Genomic DNA, 19,226 nt, shown 5'->3' with positions numbered 1-19,226 from the left:
AAATAATTAAATTAATGTATTCTAACCTTACAAAAATTCAATAACTCTCTCTAAAACATTATGTATGGTATATTAATTTAAAAATTAAATTCATAATTAAAATAAATAAATTTTAAATTATAAAATAATAAATGCTAACTAAACATCAAACTGAATGGTTTATATATTATAAAGTCGTTTGTTTGCTTTTTTTATTTCAAGAATTTTAATTTTCTTACTAACTATTGTACTTAAATACATCAATGCAAGGAATTTGTGAAAAATTGAATTTCAAGATTTTGCTTTCTATCATAGGAGAGCTACTTATATATTCATCATCTACTCTCTATTTCAAAATGCTTTAAGGCGATTAAGGATATTTTTAATAAATATCATAATATTAATCTTTAAATTTTGAATCATAAATTTCAGAAAAATCAATATTTTAATTTCCCGACTTACTTTTTCCTTATATTTAGTTAAAATTTTAACTCAATTAGTTAGTTAAGTTTTAATTATTTTTAGAATCCTCATTTCCAAAAAATTCGGAATCAACATTTTTTTTTTCGCTTTAGAATTGATTTTGAATTTTAAAATATTATGATTCATTTTCATCTAAATTTTCTAATGATTAATTTACTGTTTTTGATTCAAAGTTACTCTTAGATTTTGATTATTTTTATTAAGTTATTGGAGACTAAACAGTCTAACTAGGATTCATGCTAAAAATAATAGTGTTATTTTAAGAAAACAAAGAACTTCTAGCATTTTTTTGACTATCCTATAATTTGATACTACTCCTATATTTTAGAGATTTACGGAAAGAATTAATTGTATTTATTGTTAATTTTTTTTTGTTAAAAATTTCTATGAATTTTAGCTTTTACTTCTCTAAAATTTTTTTTTCCATCTTTTTCTTTTATTCTGAATTCAAATGAATTTATTTAATTACGTACTCAAAATTACTTAAAGGAAAGTAAAAATCGAAGCATTTTTGTTTTTCGAAAGCACCTTAAAATATATCGAAATGCTAAATTTGCAAATGTTGGTTGTAAAAGCTTTATAATTTATTTAATTTAAGATTTTAAACTGATAATAGTTTAGACTTAATTTAATTATATGGTAATTATATACTTTAATTATTTTAATTTATATTTTGGTAGTTTTAACTAATCTAATTTATAGAAGCACCAACAATTTAATCATTTTAATATTCTAAATCTGCTGCTATATTCGACAAACTTAATACTTTGAGAGAACTATTTAATTTTAAGTTCATAGAACACATTTGAGGTAAATTATTGTTTTCATTATTATGATTTTTTTATGTTTTTGAAATTAAATTATTATTTTGTTACTTATTCTAATTATCATATTCAGTTATTTCGATTTTCTAGTTTTATCCTTTCTTTTTTGCTAAATACTAATCATCTGAATTTTAACTAATCTGCTTACTATACGTTTTTGTTGAAATAAATTATAAATTTTTTTTATTAATACTACCTTAGCTATTATGAATTATGTTTAAATTTTCTTAGCTTTGATTTAAAGAAGATTGACTGAGCTAAATTTATATAGGATTTCGATTATTTTTTTAAATAAAATTGATTTTTTTTTCTTCATTAACTATTATATTGCAGCATACATCACATTAACTTATAGAGAATTATAAATATTTTTGATAATAATCATAAATACTATCTTCATTTTCTTCATAAAATACTTAACTAACTTGTAACAAATCTTAGTATTATAATTTACATTTATAGGAACTTCTAACTATTTTCTCTTGAGTAACATTCTTAATATCATCACTGTCACTTTTATTGTGCAATCCTATAATTTTATGAATATTATATGTAAAATGTATATATGGGCAATCTATTATAGTATGTTTCTAACTACAACAACTATAACATTAGTAAAATATTTTAGAATAGTCATTATTATATAAAATTTTATCTCTGATTTAGCAATACTGCTCTAAATCCTAAGGATATTTCTGTAACATTTTAATGAAATCACTTCTATTTAATATCAGTAATGTAGTAAAATCCATACTTTTTACATTTGTTTAGGGTTTTTTACCAGTAAAAAACTCAATTTCTCCAAAATATTCTCCTTTTTTAAATATCTTTATCTGCTTTTAACTATTTTTCTTAAAATTATCAATAGGAATTTCATTCTCTTAAAGTTATAAAAAGTTTTCTACTTATCCTTATTAAATAAAATACAAGCACGTTTCAAGATTTTCTTCATTATTTTAAAAAATTAATTCATTTGGAGTAAAACTTCTTTCCTAGATCATTGGCACTATAGCCTTTAATAAATCTTCACTAAAATTTTTATATAATATAGGACTTTCCCTCAATAAAAATTTATTTGATTCTTCGTAAAGTTAACTTCTTAAATAATGAGGAAGTAGTTTTATCATTTTGTTTTCTTCTTCTGAATAATTATTTTAATTCTGCTTCCACACATATCTATTAATCATTTAAATATTTATTTTTATTGATATAATATTTTTTTTTCATAAAAAGAATTTAATAAAATTTATACACTCAGTTTTATAAAGTTAATCACTTAAAATTACATTAAGGTATTATAATCATAAAAATAAAAATTTTAATATATTTACTCAAGATATTCTGTGATGTCTCTTTGTAAAATTTAGTTTATGGATTTTTTTTACATATAATTTTTTATAATAAACATTTTTTGTAAAATTTAATGTTTATTTTTGTAAAATTGTTCAAGTATTCCGTTGATTGTAGTTATTGAAAATCCAAAAACACCACTAGCAAACAACATCATCAAAATACAAACAATTGTTTCTATAGGAGTAACAGGTACAATGTCTCCATATCCAACAGTAGTCATTGTTAGAGTACAAAAATAAAAAGACTATAAATACTAAATATACCATGACTCATTTATAAGTTAATTTTTACTAATCCAACTATTTTCATACAAAAATTCTGAAAATTTTCCAGTAAATATCCAAATACAAGCACATATATGAGCAATTAATATCACTTTGAGAAAAAGATCAAGAAGACTCATAAAATCTCTAACTTTTGGTAGTAAAATATAGCTTTACTGTAAATTATTGTAGACCTTAATTTAGCTTTTCCATCTTATAAAAATAAAAAGAGTGATGAATTAGTAATATTTATTATCTAGGCGTAAACTTATTTGAATAATTTTATATAAAATTAAAGGTAGAATTGAAAATAAATCAACATATAGTTGATAACTATAATATTTCTTTCTAATTTATTATCTACTATTGCAAAGGATTCCATGTTCATAAAATCCAGTATTGATATGTATAAAAATATCAAGAACATTAAAAACAAAAATTTGTTCAATTGAGTAATTCAATAAAACAATATCATCATCTATACCAAAGCTTACCATAATCGGAATAATAAAAAATGAGTAAAGTAGAACTATTACAATTAAGGTGTCCCACAATTTCTTTGAAATACTCATAGGATTAATCACAGGTAGTTAATCAATAGTTTTTCTAACTTATTTAAAAAACTTACTTAATGGCAGTTTTCGATTGATTTTTTTAAATGAATTAGAGTTTTTTATATCTGAAAAATCTTAACATTTATCATTCAAGAAATTATATTGCAAACTAGACATATTTTTAAGCATTCTTGATCTGATAGAGTTTATTAGTTTTTAAGCAACTCTCCTTATTTTAAATCTTTTAAATATTTCTACTAATTTCACTTATATTGTTTCTAAATCTTGTTACCTTTTAGTGCTAGATTCATATTAATCTTCATCTTCTTCACCTTCTTCTTCTCTTCCTTCTTAATCTCTGAACTAATTAAGCGCATATTGAGAATAATTATATATTTTTTCTTCGTTTAAGTTTGAAACCTATGCAGAATTTTAAATACTACGTACAGTTTTTACAAAAGGCAAAGAATTCACTTACAATTCATCATTTTAGATGTTTTCTTCCATTATTTGCTTATTGCTCATAATTAATTTTATCAATAAAGTTAGATTTAAAATTATTATTATTTTATGATCTAATAAACTAAATTTACTTAAATTATAATTTTTATTAGTAAGAATTAACTTCTTAAATTAACTTGATTTGTGATAAAAAATAATTTTTTTACATTTAATAAAATACTTTATATTTATTATAAAATAGCTAATTTGAATGAACTTAATTTTCAATATTTAATTCCTAAAAATAAGAAAAATACATAAAAATGATCAATATTGATAACAATCCCTAACTAATGGCTTTGAATTAAATAAAATATTGATCACTTTCATTTTATATTTAAGAAAAGTAAACTAAAATATTAATAATAAATTATTCATTCATACATTTTTTTAGAGAGTAAAAACTTGCTAAATTAACTCATTTGAAAATTTATTAATCTGTTAAAAGAATTTATTGGAAATATCAAAATAAATTGAATTTTTTTATCTAATTTAAATTATTTACTTTATTTTAAAAATAGTTATTATTTTTTAATTGGTTACTGATTTAATGAAAATAAATATTTTTATATTTCATCTATTTGTGCTAAAATTAAAAAAGCCATAATACCTAGCTCAAATAATTCAATAAATATTTACACTTTAATATATAACAAATAAAATATTTATCAATTAAAGGATTTAGAAAAAACATATACTATATATATCCTTTAGCTCCTTTAAAGTTCATGTTTCAATTTTAGTAGTTTTCTTGCTAATTATTATACTTAAAAACATCAATAGAAGGTGTATAAGAAAAATTAAATTTCATGATTTTATTCTCAATCATAGGAGAACTGGATATATATTCTTCCTCTCTTCGCTAACTTTATGAGTTTTTATTAGACTAAATGTTTAAAAATAGAGTTTCATTGTATATTTCTTAAGAATCAGCATCATTTAATTTAGATAATTCTATATTTGAATTATCTATCTTACTTAAATTTGACTATTTATTATGTAATAATTTAAATTGTTAACTTAATTCTTATCTATTTTCAAAACTATTAGCTAAAAAGTTTAAATATTCCTTATTTATTTTTTAATTTTACATGTTTGACTTAGATGTATTATTATCATCATCAAAGTTATCATATGATTAATAATCAATTTTAGATTATTATTAGCTTTGAATTAATTGTTTGTTCAAAACTAGATTGGTATGCATGGATGATTAAAAAGAGTTCATATTTTAAAATATTGAATTGTTTTATTAGATCAAAAAACTTTTATGATTCTTAGGTATTTCTTAAATTTTTAAGCTACCTTTGCGTATTTTGATCTCAGAATTATTACAACTTAAATTAATTGATTTTTTTCTTCTGTTTAGCATTTTAGAAAATTTTTACATTTACTTTTCTAACATTTTTTTTTGCATAATTTTTTTTTACTCAGAGCTCAAATAAATTTATTTGATTACTAAATCATAATTACTTAAAGGAAAGTAGAAAATAAAACACTTTAGTTTCTCAAAATTTCCAAAAAATATATCAAAATATTGTTGTAAGCAATGCTATTTTTCTAAGTCTTAATAATTATTTTATTTTGACGTTTCAATTGAAAATCTTTTTTTAGTCGTAAAATTTTATGACTCAGATTAATGTTAATTATTTGAACTGTGCATATTATTAAAATGATCCTATTATAAATCAGTCTATAAATCAAAGTCTGTTATAATGGACTATGGATAGTTCATAATGTTTTACAAACTTACTAATTGAAAAGAACTAGGTTAATTCTAAATACTCGATTATTAGTTACTATTTTCATGTTCATGTCGTTTTACTATTTTTAGTTTTTACACACTAGTTTATAACTTACTTATATTATTAGGCTCATTTATTTCTTTTTTTTAAATTGATTTATCACTCTGTTGGTAAAATTAATCACCTAAATTTATCAAATTACTTTATCGTTTTTATAAAAGTTATATTTGACTTTTTTAATCACTCTAATTATTATGATTTCCATGAAAATTATCCTAGCTTTTATTCAAAATTTGTTAGATTCTCAATTTTTTTTCTTAAATAAATCTTAATTATGAACATTAATCACATTAATTTATAGAATATGATAAATAACTTTGCTAATAATAATCTATAGATTCTTCGTTTTCTTCTTGAAATTACTAATGAATTCCTTATAAATCTAAAGGAGTAAATTTGCATTTATATTCGCTCCTAGCTATTTTTTGTTATATTTCGCTCATGTCATGGTTATTGTCAATTTTATTTTTTAAAGCTAATGCTTTATGAATATTTTATGAAAAATGAATATAAGGACATTACTTTATTGTATGTTTCTAGCTTTTACAACTATAACATGAATGAATAATTTTAGAATAATCATTGCTAAATATGATTTTATCTTTAATATAGCTAAACTACTCTAAATCTTATGGAAATTCCTTTAATATTTTAATAAAATCATCTCTATTTAAAATTAGTAGTGTTGTAAAATCCACACTTTTTACATTTATTTCTGTTGTTTTACCAGTAAAAAACTCAATCTCTCCAAAACAGTCTCCTTTTTAGAATACTTTGATTGGCTTTTAAGTATTGTTAATTAAGCTTTTATCTTATATCTCTAACCCTTAAAGCTATAAAAATGTTTCTGTTGAACCTTATTATATAAAATATAAGCATAATCCTAAATTTTCATCATTTTGTTGAAAGATTAACTGATTTGGAGTAAAACTTTTTTCCTAAATAATTGGAATAATAGCTTTTAATAAATCTTCACTAAAATTATTTTATAAAATAGGACTTTCTTTCAATATAAGTTTATTGCATTCTTCATAAAGTTAATTTTTTAAATAATTTGGAAGTAATTTTATCATATTGTTTTCTTATTCTTGATAATTATGCTATTCCTATCTCCAAGCATACCTATAAATTAAAAATTATTTCTTTTGTCGCAATTTATAATTATTAAACTAAAAATCTCTAAAAATTAGTTTATGATATTATGCAAATTCTCATAAATTAAGGTAAAAAATTCGAAATTTTAGAAAAATTAAAATGTAAATATTATTTTATTAAATATAATTCAATATTTGAATTTTTTCAATAATTAATGAGAAATGCAAGTATTTATTTTGAAAATTATGTTAATACAAAATCAAATATTTCTAAAATATAATAAAATATTACTCAAGATATTCAGTAATATCTCTCTGCAAATGTTGGCTTATGGACTTTTTTTGGAGATAGTTTTTTATAGTGAACATTTTTTACAAAATTTTATTTTCATTTTTAAAAAATTATTCAATTATTCCGTTGATTGTTGTAATTGAATAGCCAAAAACACCACTTGCAAACAACATCATTAATATACAAATAATTGTTTCTAAAGGAGTAACAGGTACAATATCTCCATACCCAACTGTGGACATTGTTACAGTGCAGAAATAAAATGAATCTAAATATTATTTGTACCATGACTCGTTAAGTAGTTGAATTTTTGCAATCCAGCTGTTGTAATAAATAAATTATGAAGTTCTTCCTGTAAAAATCCAAATGCATGCACAAATGTGGGCAATAAAAAGAACCTTTAAGAAAAGATCAAGTAAGCTTAGAAAATCTCTAACGTTTTATTACAAAATATAATTTTGCTATAAATTCTTATAAATCTTAATCTAACTTTTCCATCTTATAAAAATAAAAACTGTGATGAAATTATAATATTTTTTATCTAGTTATATAATTAGTTAGATAATTTTATATAAAATTAAAGGTAGAATTGAAAATAAATCAATAGAAAATTGAAAGCTAAAATATTTCTTTATAATTTATTTTTTATTATTGCAGAGAATTCCATGCTCATAGTAACCAGTACTCATATGAATGAAAATATCAAAAATATTAAAAAATAATATTATTTCAATTGAATAGCTCTAAAAAACCATATTTTCATCCATACCAAAGCTTACCATAATAGGAATATAAAAGAAGGAGTAAAGTAGAACTATTAACATCAAGGTGTCCCATAATTATTTGCTAAGGCTTGCTGGATTGATAATGGGTATCTAATCAAAAGTTTTCATTATAAATTTGAAAAATTTTCCTGCTAGTTGTTATTATGAAAATACCCTAACTTGATTCTAATTTTTTCCATTTTTTAAATCAGAGAAGTCTTAGGATTTATCATTTAAATATTAATATTGCAAACTAGACATATTTTTTAACATCCTTGATCTGGTAGAGTTTATCCACTATTAAGCAAATATCCTCAATTTTAATGTTTTAATAATATCTAATAACCTAACTTTTATTGTATCCTATTCTTAATTTACTTGAATATTACTCTTTTCAGTGAGCATAATTTAATGTGCATCTCCATCTTCCCTATTTCTAAGTTAATTTAATGTGCTTAATGAAAAATCTTAAATCTTCTATTTATTTTATTTGAATGGTTTAGTATAATTTGAGTTTTGTTCATGATCTAAAGTTTATCTTAAAGTATGAGTTTCATTATTTTCTTGTTAATCTTTTTTAAACTATTTTTGATTTTATCCAATCATATTTTTTGTTTATCTAATTTTTAAGCAGTTTTTAAATGAAAAATAGTCACTATTTATTTATAATAAGTTTTACATAAATTATTTAATTCATTGATAATTATTTTTGTAAAAAATTACTATTTGATAAAAGGATTAGCTTAATTAGGTTTAACTGTAAATTATTAATATTAATTGTTAAATCATTGAAAACAAAAATTTTTTAGAAATTTATTTTATTTAAATATACTTTTAAAAGAAAACAAAGATTAAAGAACAACTTTTCTTTTTTTATGAAATATTTTTTGATATTTTTAACTCATTTAAAAATAATTTATTTTATTAAAAAATATAAAAATTATTTAGTTTTTATAGTTAGAAAAAAAATCATTTGCATCTGTCTGATTTTGATTAAATTAATTATAAAGTGTATAGGCCTTAAAGTACCTATTTATATTATTTGTTAAATCCAAAAAGTTATGAAGCTAACTTTGTTTTTTTTCCCTTCTAGGTGGACTAAATTCAACTTTTTTTTATTCTTCGATATTTTAATTTTAAAAGCTAATATCATTCGAAGTTGAATTACAAACTTAATCATCAGTTTGATATCTTTAATAGCTTTGAACTTTCTCAGGCATAATTTACTCATAATAATCATCTTTAAAATTTGATTGTTTAAGATTTCTACTTTAGGTTAAGTTTAGGTTTTTTAAAGACCAAACATCTATATATAATATAATATATGAGCATTTGATAAATTTAAGTTCTTTGACATTACTGATCCTTAATGAATAATATTTGGTCTTTAGGTAGATAAGATAAGGTGCTTTCTATTTTTCTCATCAATTTTTTATTCAAATAAAATCAATTTTCCTTCTGTGCTTAAAATTGAGTTGAACTAAAAAATGTGTTAGCATAATTTTAACTAAATTTAGATTTAAGATCTTTGCTATCATTAATTTTTTTCTTCATTTTTTTAGTTTATTTTATTAAAAGAGGAGAATTTTTAGTTATTTGGCTTGTTTTTCTTAACTGCTTTTTAGTACAAGTTTGGTAAGAGCAGCTATTTGTTATTATAGTAATTAATTTTTCATTTTATTCATTTAAGTTTAATCCATCTGAGTCTCCTGTATTAGTGCGTGAAATTATTTAAAGGATAATAAAACAAGTAGCTATGCATTTTTTAATATAAACCTTAAAACGGATCAACAAATAATATCTACTTATGTTTGGTAGTTAAGCTTTATATTTTTTATAGGGGTAATAGAACTATTGTTATTTGTTTATTCTTAAGCACATTCTAATATTGATGTCACCTTGTTTTATTTACAAGGTTTGTTATCTAAAATAATATATCTAATTAAATTATTATTGCTAAATTAAAGGTTTATATGAAATTATAAGTTTTAAAGCAACTCTACGTATTTTAAATCTTTTAAATATTTAAACTATTTTTATTTATATCATTTCTAAATCCTGTTGACTAATACTGCTAGTATTTTCATATTAATCATCTTCCCTTCTTTCTTAATCTCTGAACTAATTAAGTGCATATTGATAATAATTTTGTAATTTTTATTAGTTTAAATTTGAAACCTTTGCAGAATTTTAAATACTACTAGAGTTTTTACAAAGGCAAAGAATTCACTTAAAAGCCATCATTTTAGAAGTTTTCTTGCTTAATTTGCTCATTGCTCATAATTAACTTTATCAATAAAGTTAGCTTTAAAATTATTATTATTTTATAATTTAGCCAAGTTAATTTCTTTTAAATAAATATTTTTATTAGAAATAATTAATTTTTGAAGTTAACTTGATTTATTAAAAAATAATTTTCAAAAAATTCAATTTATTACTTAGTATTTACTTTATTTAATATTATTAATTTTCAATTTTTTATTCCTAAAGAAAAATAAAATAAATAAAAATGACAAATAATGATAACAATACCTAACTAATTACTTTGAATCAAATAACAGTATTTGATTACTTAGTTTTAAAATTTGAAGAAAAAAATCCTTAGATATTTTCTAAATTAACTCATTTATTTGTAAAATTATTAGTCTCTTAAAAAAATTTACTCGAAATATTAAAGTAAATTGAATTTTCTTATTTAATTTATATTGCTTATTTTATTCTAAAAGTAATTATTTATTAAATACTTGCTGAGCTAATTAATTTAAATATTTTTAAGTTCCATCTCTATGTGCTAAAATTAAAAAAAATCATAATATCTAAAATAAATAATTCAATCAATATTCAAATTTTAGTATATAACAAATTAAAGTCTTGGGAATTAAACGATTTAAAAAATAAATTCTAAATATTTTAATTTTTTATTTCTAGTTCATTTTCAATTGTAGCTGTTTTCTTACTAATTATTATACTTAGAAACACAAATAGTAGGTATATAAGAACTGTTTAATTTCAAGATTTTATTCTCAATCATAGGAGAACTGGATATAAATTCTTCTTCTCTTCGCTAATTTAATGAGTTTTTATTAGCCTAAATGTTTAACAATAGAGTTTCATTCAATATTTCTTAAGCATTAGTATCATTAAATTTAGATAATTCAATATTTGAATTATACATCTTACTTAAATTTAATTATTTATTATGCAATAGTTTAATTTATTGATTTTACTCTTATTTATTTTCAAAATTATTGCTAAAAAAGTTTAAAGATTCCTATTTTATTTTTTAATTTTACATTTTTAATGTATCATTGTCTTCAAATTTATCATATGATTAATTTGGACTTTTCGATTCAAATTAGCTTAGAGAAATTAGTTGTTTGTTTATAATTGGATTTGTATGCATAGATTATTAAATAGAGCACATATTTTAAATCGTGGAATTATTATATTAGATTAAATGGCTTTTGTGATTCTTAGATGTCTCTTAAATTTTTATGCTATCCCTGCGTGTTTTAACCTCAGAATTATTACTATTTAAATTAGTTGTTTTTCTTCTTCTGTTAAGCATTTTAGAAAATTTCTATATTTATTTTTCTAACATTTTTTTTTGCATAATTTTCTTTTACTCAGAGCTCAAATAAATTTATTTGATTACTAAATCATAATTGCTTAAAGGAAAATAGAAACTAAAACACTTTAATTTCTCAAAATTGCCAGAAAATATGTCAAAATATTTTTGCAAACAATGCTATTTTTCTAATTCTTAATAGATATTTTATTTTATCCCTTCTATTGAAATTCTTAACATATTTGTAAAATTTTACTACTCAGCATAATACTAATTATTTGAGCTGAGCATATTATTCAAATGATCTTATTATAAATCAGCCTAAAGTTCAATATCTGTAATATTGGATTATGGATAATTCATTATGCTTTACAAACTTACTGATTGAAATGAACTTGGTTATAACTAGCTACTTAATTATTAGTTACTAATTTCATTTTCATGTCGTTTTACTATTTTTTGTTTTTACACACTATTTTATAACCTACTGATATTTTCTGGCTCAGCTATTTATTTTTTATAAATTGATTTAAGACTCTGTAGATTATATTAATCGCCTTAATTTATCAAATTACTTTATCGTTTTTATTAAAATTATATTTAATTATTTTAATCATTCTAATTATTATGAATTTCGTGAAAATGATCCAAGCTTTTATAAAAAGTTTGTTAAAATTACATTTTTTTTTCTGAATCTGATCTTATATATGAGCATTATTCACATTAACTTATTGAATATTATAAATAATTTTGCTCATAATAATCTATCGATTCTTCGTTTTCATCTTGAAATTATTAATGTATTCTTTATAAATCTAAAAGAATAAATTTGAGTTTATATTCACTCCTAGCTATTTTTTGTTATGTTTCACTTATGACTTAGTTATTGTCAATTTTATTTTATAAAGCTAAAGCTTTATGAGTATCTTATGAAAAATGGATATAAGGACATTACTTTATTGTATGTTTCTAGCTATTACAACTATAACATGAATGAAAAACTTTAGAGTAATCATTACTAAATATTATTTTATCTTTAATATAGCAAAATTGTTCTAAATCTTATGGAAATTTCTTTAATATTTTAATAAAATCATTTCTATTTAAAATTAACAATGTTGTAAAATCCGTACTTTTTACATTTGTTTCTGCTAATTTACCAGTAAAAAACTCAATCTCTCCAAAATAATCTCCTTTTTTGAACACTTTGATTGGCTTTTAAGTATTTTTGCTTATGCTTTCATCTTAAATTTCTTTCTCTTAAAGCTATAAATATGTTTCTATCGATCCTTACTATATAAAATAGAGACATGCTCCTAAATTTTCTTCGTTTTATTGAAAAATAAGCTGATTTGGAGTAAAAGTTTTTTCTTAAATAATTGGAAGAATATCTTTTAGTAAACTATCACTAAAATTATTTTGTAAAATAGGACTTTCTTTCAATATAAGTTTATTGCATTCTTCATAAAGTTAGTTTTTCAAATATTTAGGAAGTAATTTTATCATATTATTTTATTATTCTTGATAATTATGCTATTCCTCTCTCCAAACATACCTATATATTAAAAATTATTTCTTTTTTTACAATATATAAAGTTAAACTAAAAATTTATTAAAATTAATTAATGTATAATCTTAATTCATTCTTCTTAATTAAAGAATAAAATTTAAATTAAACTATTATAAAATTTCCTCATATTATTAAATTCTTATCAATTAATACAAATAAAATTAAAATTTTTTTGAATATCTTGTTTTTACAACCAAAAATAAAAGACCCTTATGAAAATTTTTCTTAATTTAAGAAATATTTGTATTATATTCTCATTATAAATACTCTTTTTTTCTTATTTTATGAACTAGGTACTTCATATATTTCAAATTTATTGAAAAAATAATTAAAAAAAATATATGAATACTCTGTCTGTAATACCAAAAATTTGGATTGTATAATCATTTTAAATATTATTGTAGGACCATTTAAAAAACTGATATTTAATAAGAAAAAAAAATATATATGTATTGGAGAATATATTTTGATATTATTAAAAAGGTTTAAATTCAAGTATATTTTTTGTTTTAACAATATTTTTCTCTCTTCTTTTTTAATTAAATAAAAAAATATTTTTCTTAAATATAACTCAGATTTTAATTTAGTCACTTCAATAATTAATTAGAATTACAAGTATTTTTTTTGAAAACTATATTAATAGAAAAATCAAATATTTCTAAAATAGAATAAAATATTACTCTAGATATTCAGTAATATCTCTCTGCAAAATTTGACTTATGGACTTTTTCTGGAGATAGTTTTTGATAGTGAACATTTTTTACAAAATTTTATTTTCATTTTTAAAAAACGATTCAAGTATTTTATTGATTGTAGTTATTGAAAAGCCAAAAACACCGCTTGCAAACAACATCATCAATATGCAAACAATTATTTCTAAAGGAGTAACAGGTACAATATCTCCATACCCAACGGTGGACATTGTTACAGTGCAGAAATAAAACGAATCTAAATATTATATGTACCATGGCTCGTTAAGAAGTTGAGTTTTTGCTATCCAGCTGTTTTAATATATAAATTATGAAGTTCTTCCAGTAAAAATCCAAAAGCAGGCACAAATGTGAGCAATGAAAAGTACTTTTAAGAAAAGATCAAGTAAGCTTAGAAAATCTCTAACTTTTGGTTACAAAATATAATTTTGCTATAAATTCTTATAAATCTTAATCTAACTTTTCCATCTTATAAAAATAAAAAGTGTGATGAAATGATAGTATTTGCTTTCCAGTTATAAATTTAGTGAGATAATCTTATATAAAATTAAAGGTAGAATTGAAAGTAAATCAACAGAAAATTAAAAGTTAAAATATTTCTTTATAATTTATTTTTTGTTATTGCAAAGTATTCCATGCTCATAAAAACCAGTGCTTATGTGAATGATAGCGTCAAGTATATTAAAAAACAATATTATTTCAATTGAGTAACTCTAAAAAATCATATTTTCATCTAAACCAAAACTTACTATAATAGGAATATAAAAGAAGGAGTAAAGTAGAACTATTGCCATCAAGGTGTCCCATAATCTTTTGCTAAAGCTCGCAGGGTTAATAATGGGTATCTAATTAAAAGTTTTTATAATAAGTTTGAAAAATATTTTAGGTAGTTTATATTATGAAAATATTCTAAACTGATTCTAATTTTTTCCATTTTTCAAATCTGTGAAGTCTTAAGATTTATCATTTAAATATTTATATTGTTTGCTTGACATATTTTTCAGCATCCTTGACCTGGTAGAGTTTATCCACTTTTAAGCAAATCTCCTCAACTTTAGTTTTTTAATTATATCTAATAGTTTTACTTATATTCTATCCTTATCATATTTTATTGTATTACTCTTTTCAGTGAGCATAATTTAATCTACATCTCCCTCTTCCCTATGTCTAAGCTAATTTAATGCACTTGATGAGAAATCTTAAATATTTTATTTTATTGAATCTGTAAAATTTTAGTTTGGTTCATGATCAAAATTTTATGGTATGCTATGAACTTCGCTATTTTCTTATTAATCGTTTTTAAACTATTTCTTATATTATCCAATCATATTTGTGTTTATCTATTTTTAAATAAGCTTTTTTAGAAAATTATTGACTATTTATTTGTTATATTGCATAAATTATTTAATACATCAGCTTAATTAATTTTTATAAAAAATATACTATTTCGAAGTTAATTCTTGTTAAATTATTTTTATTTACTATTTTTAATTAACTAGCTCTGATTTTTCTTTCTATAAAAAGGTTAGCTTATTACGCTTACTTATAAATTATTATTAATAAATTTTAACTAATTAATAGCCAAAATTTTTTTAGAAGCTTATATAAAAATTTAAAAACAAAATAAAGATTAATGGACAAAATATTTTTCTTGTATGAAATATTTTTTGATATTTTGAATTAATTTATTTTATTAAACAAGATAAAAAATAATTTATTTTCAATTTTTGAATAATGATATTAATGTTTTACACTAAAAATAATTATCCCAAAAATTTTTTCTCATACAATATTATTATTTAAATAGATAAATATAAATTTAGAAAATCAAAATCAAAACTAATTTATTTTTATGATTTTTTCACCATTTGTATCAATCTTGATTTTGCTTAAATTAATTATCAAGTGTATAGTCTTCAAAGTATCCATTTGTATTATTTGTCAAGTCCAAAAAATTATGAAGTTTAACTTTGTTTTCCCTCTGAGGAGGACTAAATTCAACTCTTTTTTACTCTTCAATATTTTAATTTTAAAAGCTAATATCATTCGAAATTGAATTATAAACTTAATGATCAGTTTTACATCTTTAAAAGCTTTAGGCTTTTTCACGTGTTTTTTACTCAAAACAATCATCTTTAAAATTTGATGGTTTAAGATTTCTACTTTAGGTTAAGCTTAGGTTTTAAAAAGACCAAACATCAGGTTTAATTTCTCCAATGTGAAAATTTGATAAATTTAAGTTCTTTGAAATTGTTGATCCTTAATGAATAATATTTGGTCTTTAAGTAGATAATAAGATAAGATCATTTACATTTTTCTCATCAATTTTTTAGTTAAATTAGCTCTGTTTTTCTTCTGTATTTAAAATTGAATTTAATTAAAATTGCTTTTTGATTTCCGAAAATGGTGAGTTTTATAATGTAAATGTGTTAGCGTAATTTTAACTAAATTTAGATTTAAGATCTTTGCTATCATTAATCTTTTCTTCTTTTTTTTTGGTTTATTTTCTTAAAAGAGGAGACTTTTTAGTTGCTTGGCTTGTTTTTCTTAACTGCTTTTTCAGTACAAGTTTGGAAAGAGCAGCTTTTTGTTATTATAGTAATTTATTTTTCATTTTTTTCTTTTAAATTTAATCCATCTGAGTTTGCTATAATACGAATGTGTAATTATTTAAAGGATAATAAAACAAAAAGTTATGCATTTTTTCAAATAAACCTTAAAATGGATCAAAAAATAATATCTGCTTATGGCTTATTTGACAGTTAAGCTTTATATTTTTTATCGGGATAACAGAACTGTTGTTATTTGTTTATTCTTAAATGCATTCTAATATTGACGTCACATTATTATGTTTTGAAGGTTTGTTATCTAAAGTACTCTATCTAATTAAATTATTATTGCTAAATTAAGGGTTTATACTTTACTGGCTGTTTGAAAAGCTTGACTTTTCATTATGGAAATTATTAGGAGAGTTATCAAACCTATCAAAAATATCTACATTTTATGATTAAATCATAAAATTATCTTCCTAAGTAGTACTTCTATTAAACGGGCTTTAAGACTTACTATGTTTAGAATCAATAGTTTTTATCCTGCTCATTTTTATATTTGACTTAAAGTTTTTAACAATTTTAATTGGAGATGATGCTGAATCAAATACTTCTTAATCTTCAGTTCCAAATTGACTCATGATCATACAATTATTTTGCAGGTAAGCTTTTTTATGCTGATTAATCTTTTATGATATCTAATCTTCATTTGTTAAATTTGAATTTGATCTCTTCTTAGGCGTATTATAGCCAAAAGCAGCTGTAGTAGGATTCAAAATATGTATATTTGACTATTTAGAAAAGTTAGAGTTGTTTTTAATAGTATTATTATTATTATTACTATTGTGCTGCACTTAATTAAATAAATCTATTGTTGAAGTTTATCCTTGGCTCTATGTCTATTACTAACTTTGGCAAATATCGCATTTGCTAATTTAAAAATCGAGGAAATTATTTTCATACTCTTCCAAAAATTCTTCATTCACTTCTTAAAACGATTCTAACATTTAAAGCAAATCATCTTAATTGTAGTAAAATTTTCTTTGTCGTCTAATTGATTAATTTCTTTCAAATTAAGGTTCAGATCTATTATAGCTAAGAATTACTTTGGGTTTATTAGGTATAAAATTTACAAAAGGACATCTCTCTAATACGTGGCTTTAGCTAGCACAGCTATGGCACTACAAATGAATCTTTTGAAAGTCTTACTAATTTATCATTTTATCTTTGATGTAACAGAATTATTCATAATCCTAAGGATAATCCTTAATGATTTGCATAAAATCTTGTCTATCAATTTTTAAAATTTTAGTAAAATTTATACTTCTAATATTTTACTATTTATCTATATCTGTAAAAAACTCTATTTCTCCAAAGAAATCACCTTTCTTAAGCTTTTTTAGAGATTTGAATTAATTGTTTTATTTTTATTAGTTATTTTGAGTTTCCATAAATATTTCCACTATCCCTTCTTGAACGAAGTATATAGCTCGACTCTAATTTTAATCTTCTTTTAAATAAATTATTTCTTCAGGAGTATAATTCTTTTCTTATATAATATTAACCATTGATTTTATCAGCTCTTCACTAAAGTTATTTTAAAAAAATTGGCACTCTTTTAAAATTATTTTATTAGATTCAATTAATAAATCGTTTCGCAGCTGATCTGAGAGCTATTTAACCATTCTCTCTTCTTCTTCTTAATTGTATTCTTCATTCTATCTCCAGTAATATCTATAAATAACATTAATATTTCAAGGTTTGAAATACCAAATATTATACATAAGTAAAGCTGAAATTATACTGTTAATTATTTTCAGTAAAACCAAAAATATTTGGTATTTTCATAACTAATCAAGTATTAAAATTTTTTAAAAATTCTTTGAAAATAGGTTGGGAAAAATTGAATATAAATGCTTTGTAATATGTCACTAATATTTTGAAAAATTCCTTATGAAAGAAAACTAAAAAGCCTAATCCCAACTCTTTTGCTAACAAAATTATTGTAAGTGAAATTAATTTTTCTTTTTTTAATGTTCTCCTTTCTAATTTATTTAATTTTTTTTAGTCTTTGATTATTTAGTTAAATAAACTTAATTTATTAATCTACTTGTATTAACTTTAATCAATCTTTAAAGATAATTTAGATAAATTAAAAAGTAAAAAAATAATAAATAATTTAAATAAAGTATTTTACTCTAAATACTCTGTTATGTCATTTGAAAGATTAAGGCTGATCGACTTCTTCAGCAAATAATTTTTAATTACATACATTTTTTCCATAATGTTTCTTTCATTTTTTGTTAAATCTTACAAAATTCCAGAGATAGTGTTTACAGAAAATCCGAAAATACCTGCTGAAGTTACAATCATTAATGAGCAAACTATTCTTTCTAATGGTGATCTTGGGACTATATCTCCATAGCCAACAGTTGACATTGTGACTGTGCAAAAATAAAAAGCATATAAGTACTTCTCAGCCCAAGTAGAGTCAATTAATTTTTATGCTGACATCCAGTTATTTAAGTCAAAAAATGAATATGAAAATCTCCCAACGATAATCCAAACACAAGCATAAGTATGAGCAATTAACAAGACTGTAAAAAAAAGATTCATAAGAGATAAAATATTTCTGATATTTGGTTTTAAAATATATATGTTTTCTATACTTTAATAGACTTTAGAGAGTTTCTTCCATTTTAATAAAAATGAAAGTAAAATAACCTAATAATAATAATAGTTCTACAGCTAAGAGAAAACAAACTTATAGATTAGAATAGGAAGTAGAAATAAGATATCGTTTACCAAATCTTCAGATTAGTATTTTCTTAGAATTTTATTCCTTTTTTTGCATAAAACTCCTTTTTTATAAAAACCTGTATTACAAGTTATAATTATGTCAAAAACTCCTACTACT

General features: G+C 21.2%; 4 protein-coding genes across 4 annotated transcripts; all 4 read right to left on the bottom strand. All coding sequences in view use genetic code 6, as the record gives it.

The window, feature by feature from the left end:
• Positions 1-196: 196 nt before the first annotated feature.
• On the bottom strand, positions 197-3,981 carry TTHERM_00145180 (cyclic nucleotide-binding domain protein; the record flags this gene model as incomplete). Its single annotated transcript, XM_001011158.3, has 8 exons — positions 197-760; positions 932-990; positions 1,114-1,402; positions 1,483-1,634; positions 1,741-1,815; positions 1,882-2,462; positions 2,618-3,053; positions 3,237-3,981. The coding sequence occupies 8 exons, from the start codon at positions 3,979-3,981 to the stop codon at positions 197-199; spliced, it is 2,901 nt and encodes a 966-aa protein (XP_001011158.3).
• Positions 3,982-4,690: 709 nt separating this feature from the next.
• Positions 4,691-5,338, bottom strand: TTHERM_00145160 (cyclic nucleotide-binding domain protein, putative; the record flags this gene model as incomplete). The annotated part of the gene is made up of 1 exon (XM_001011156.2): positions 4,691-5,338. Exon 1 carries the CDS (start codon positions 5,327-5,329, stop codon positions 4,691-4,693), a length of 639 nt encoding a protein of 212 aa, XP_001011156.2. The 5' UTR covers positions 5,330-5,338.
• Positions 5,339-10,847: 5,509 nt separating this feature from the next.
• TTHERM_00145140 (cyclic nucleotide-binding domain protein) lies at positions 10,848-15,145 on the bottom strand (the record flags this gene model as incomplete). Its single annotated transcript, XM_001011154.3, has 2 exons — positions 13,731-15,145; positions 10,848-13,035 (listed from the first exon to the last, which is right to left on the bottom strand). The coding sequence occupies exons 1-2, from the start codon at positions 15,086-15,088 to the stop codon at positions 10,848-10,850; spliced, it is 3,546 nt and encodes a 1,181-aa protein (XP_001011154.3). The 5' UTR covers positions 15,089-15,145.
• A 488-nt stretch (positions 15,146-15,633) lies between these two features.
• On the bottom strand, positions 15,634-18,823 carry TTHERM_00145130 (cyclic nucleotide-binding domain protein; the record flags this gene model as incomplete). Its single annotated transcript, XM_001011153.2, has 3 exons — positions 15,634-17,599; positions 17,648-18,043; positions 18,582-18,823. The coding sequence occupies 3 exons, from the start codon at positions 18,821-18,823 to the stop codon at positions 15,634-15,636; spliced, it is 2,604 nt and encodes an 867-aa protein (XP_001011153.2).
• Between the last annotated feature and the right edge of the window lie 403 nt (positions 18,824-19,226).

Source organism: Tetrahymena thermophila (genome assembly GCF_000189635.1).
Source record: "Tetrahymena thermophila SB210 genomic scaffold scf_8254747, whole genome shotgun sequence".
NCBI lineage: Eukaryota > Ciliophora > Oligohymenophorea > Hymenostomatida > Tetrahymenidae > Tetrahymena > Tetrahymena thermophila.
Note: the sequence above shows the minus strand (reverse complement) of the source record. Positions and strands in the feature narration are given on the sequence as shown.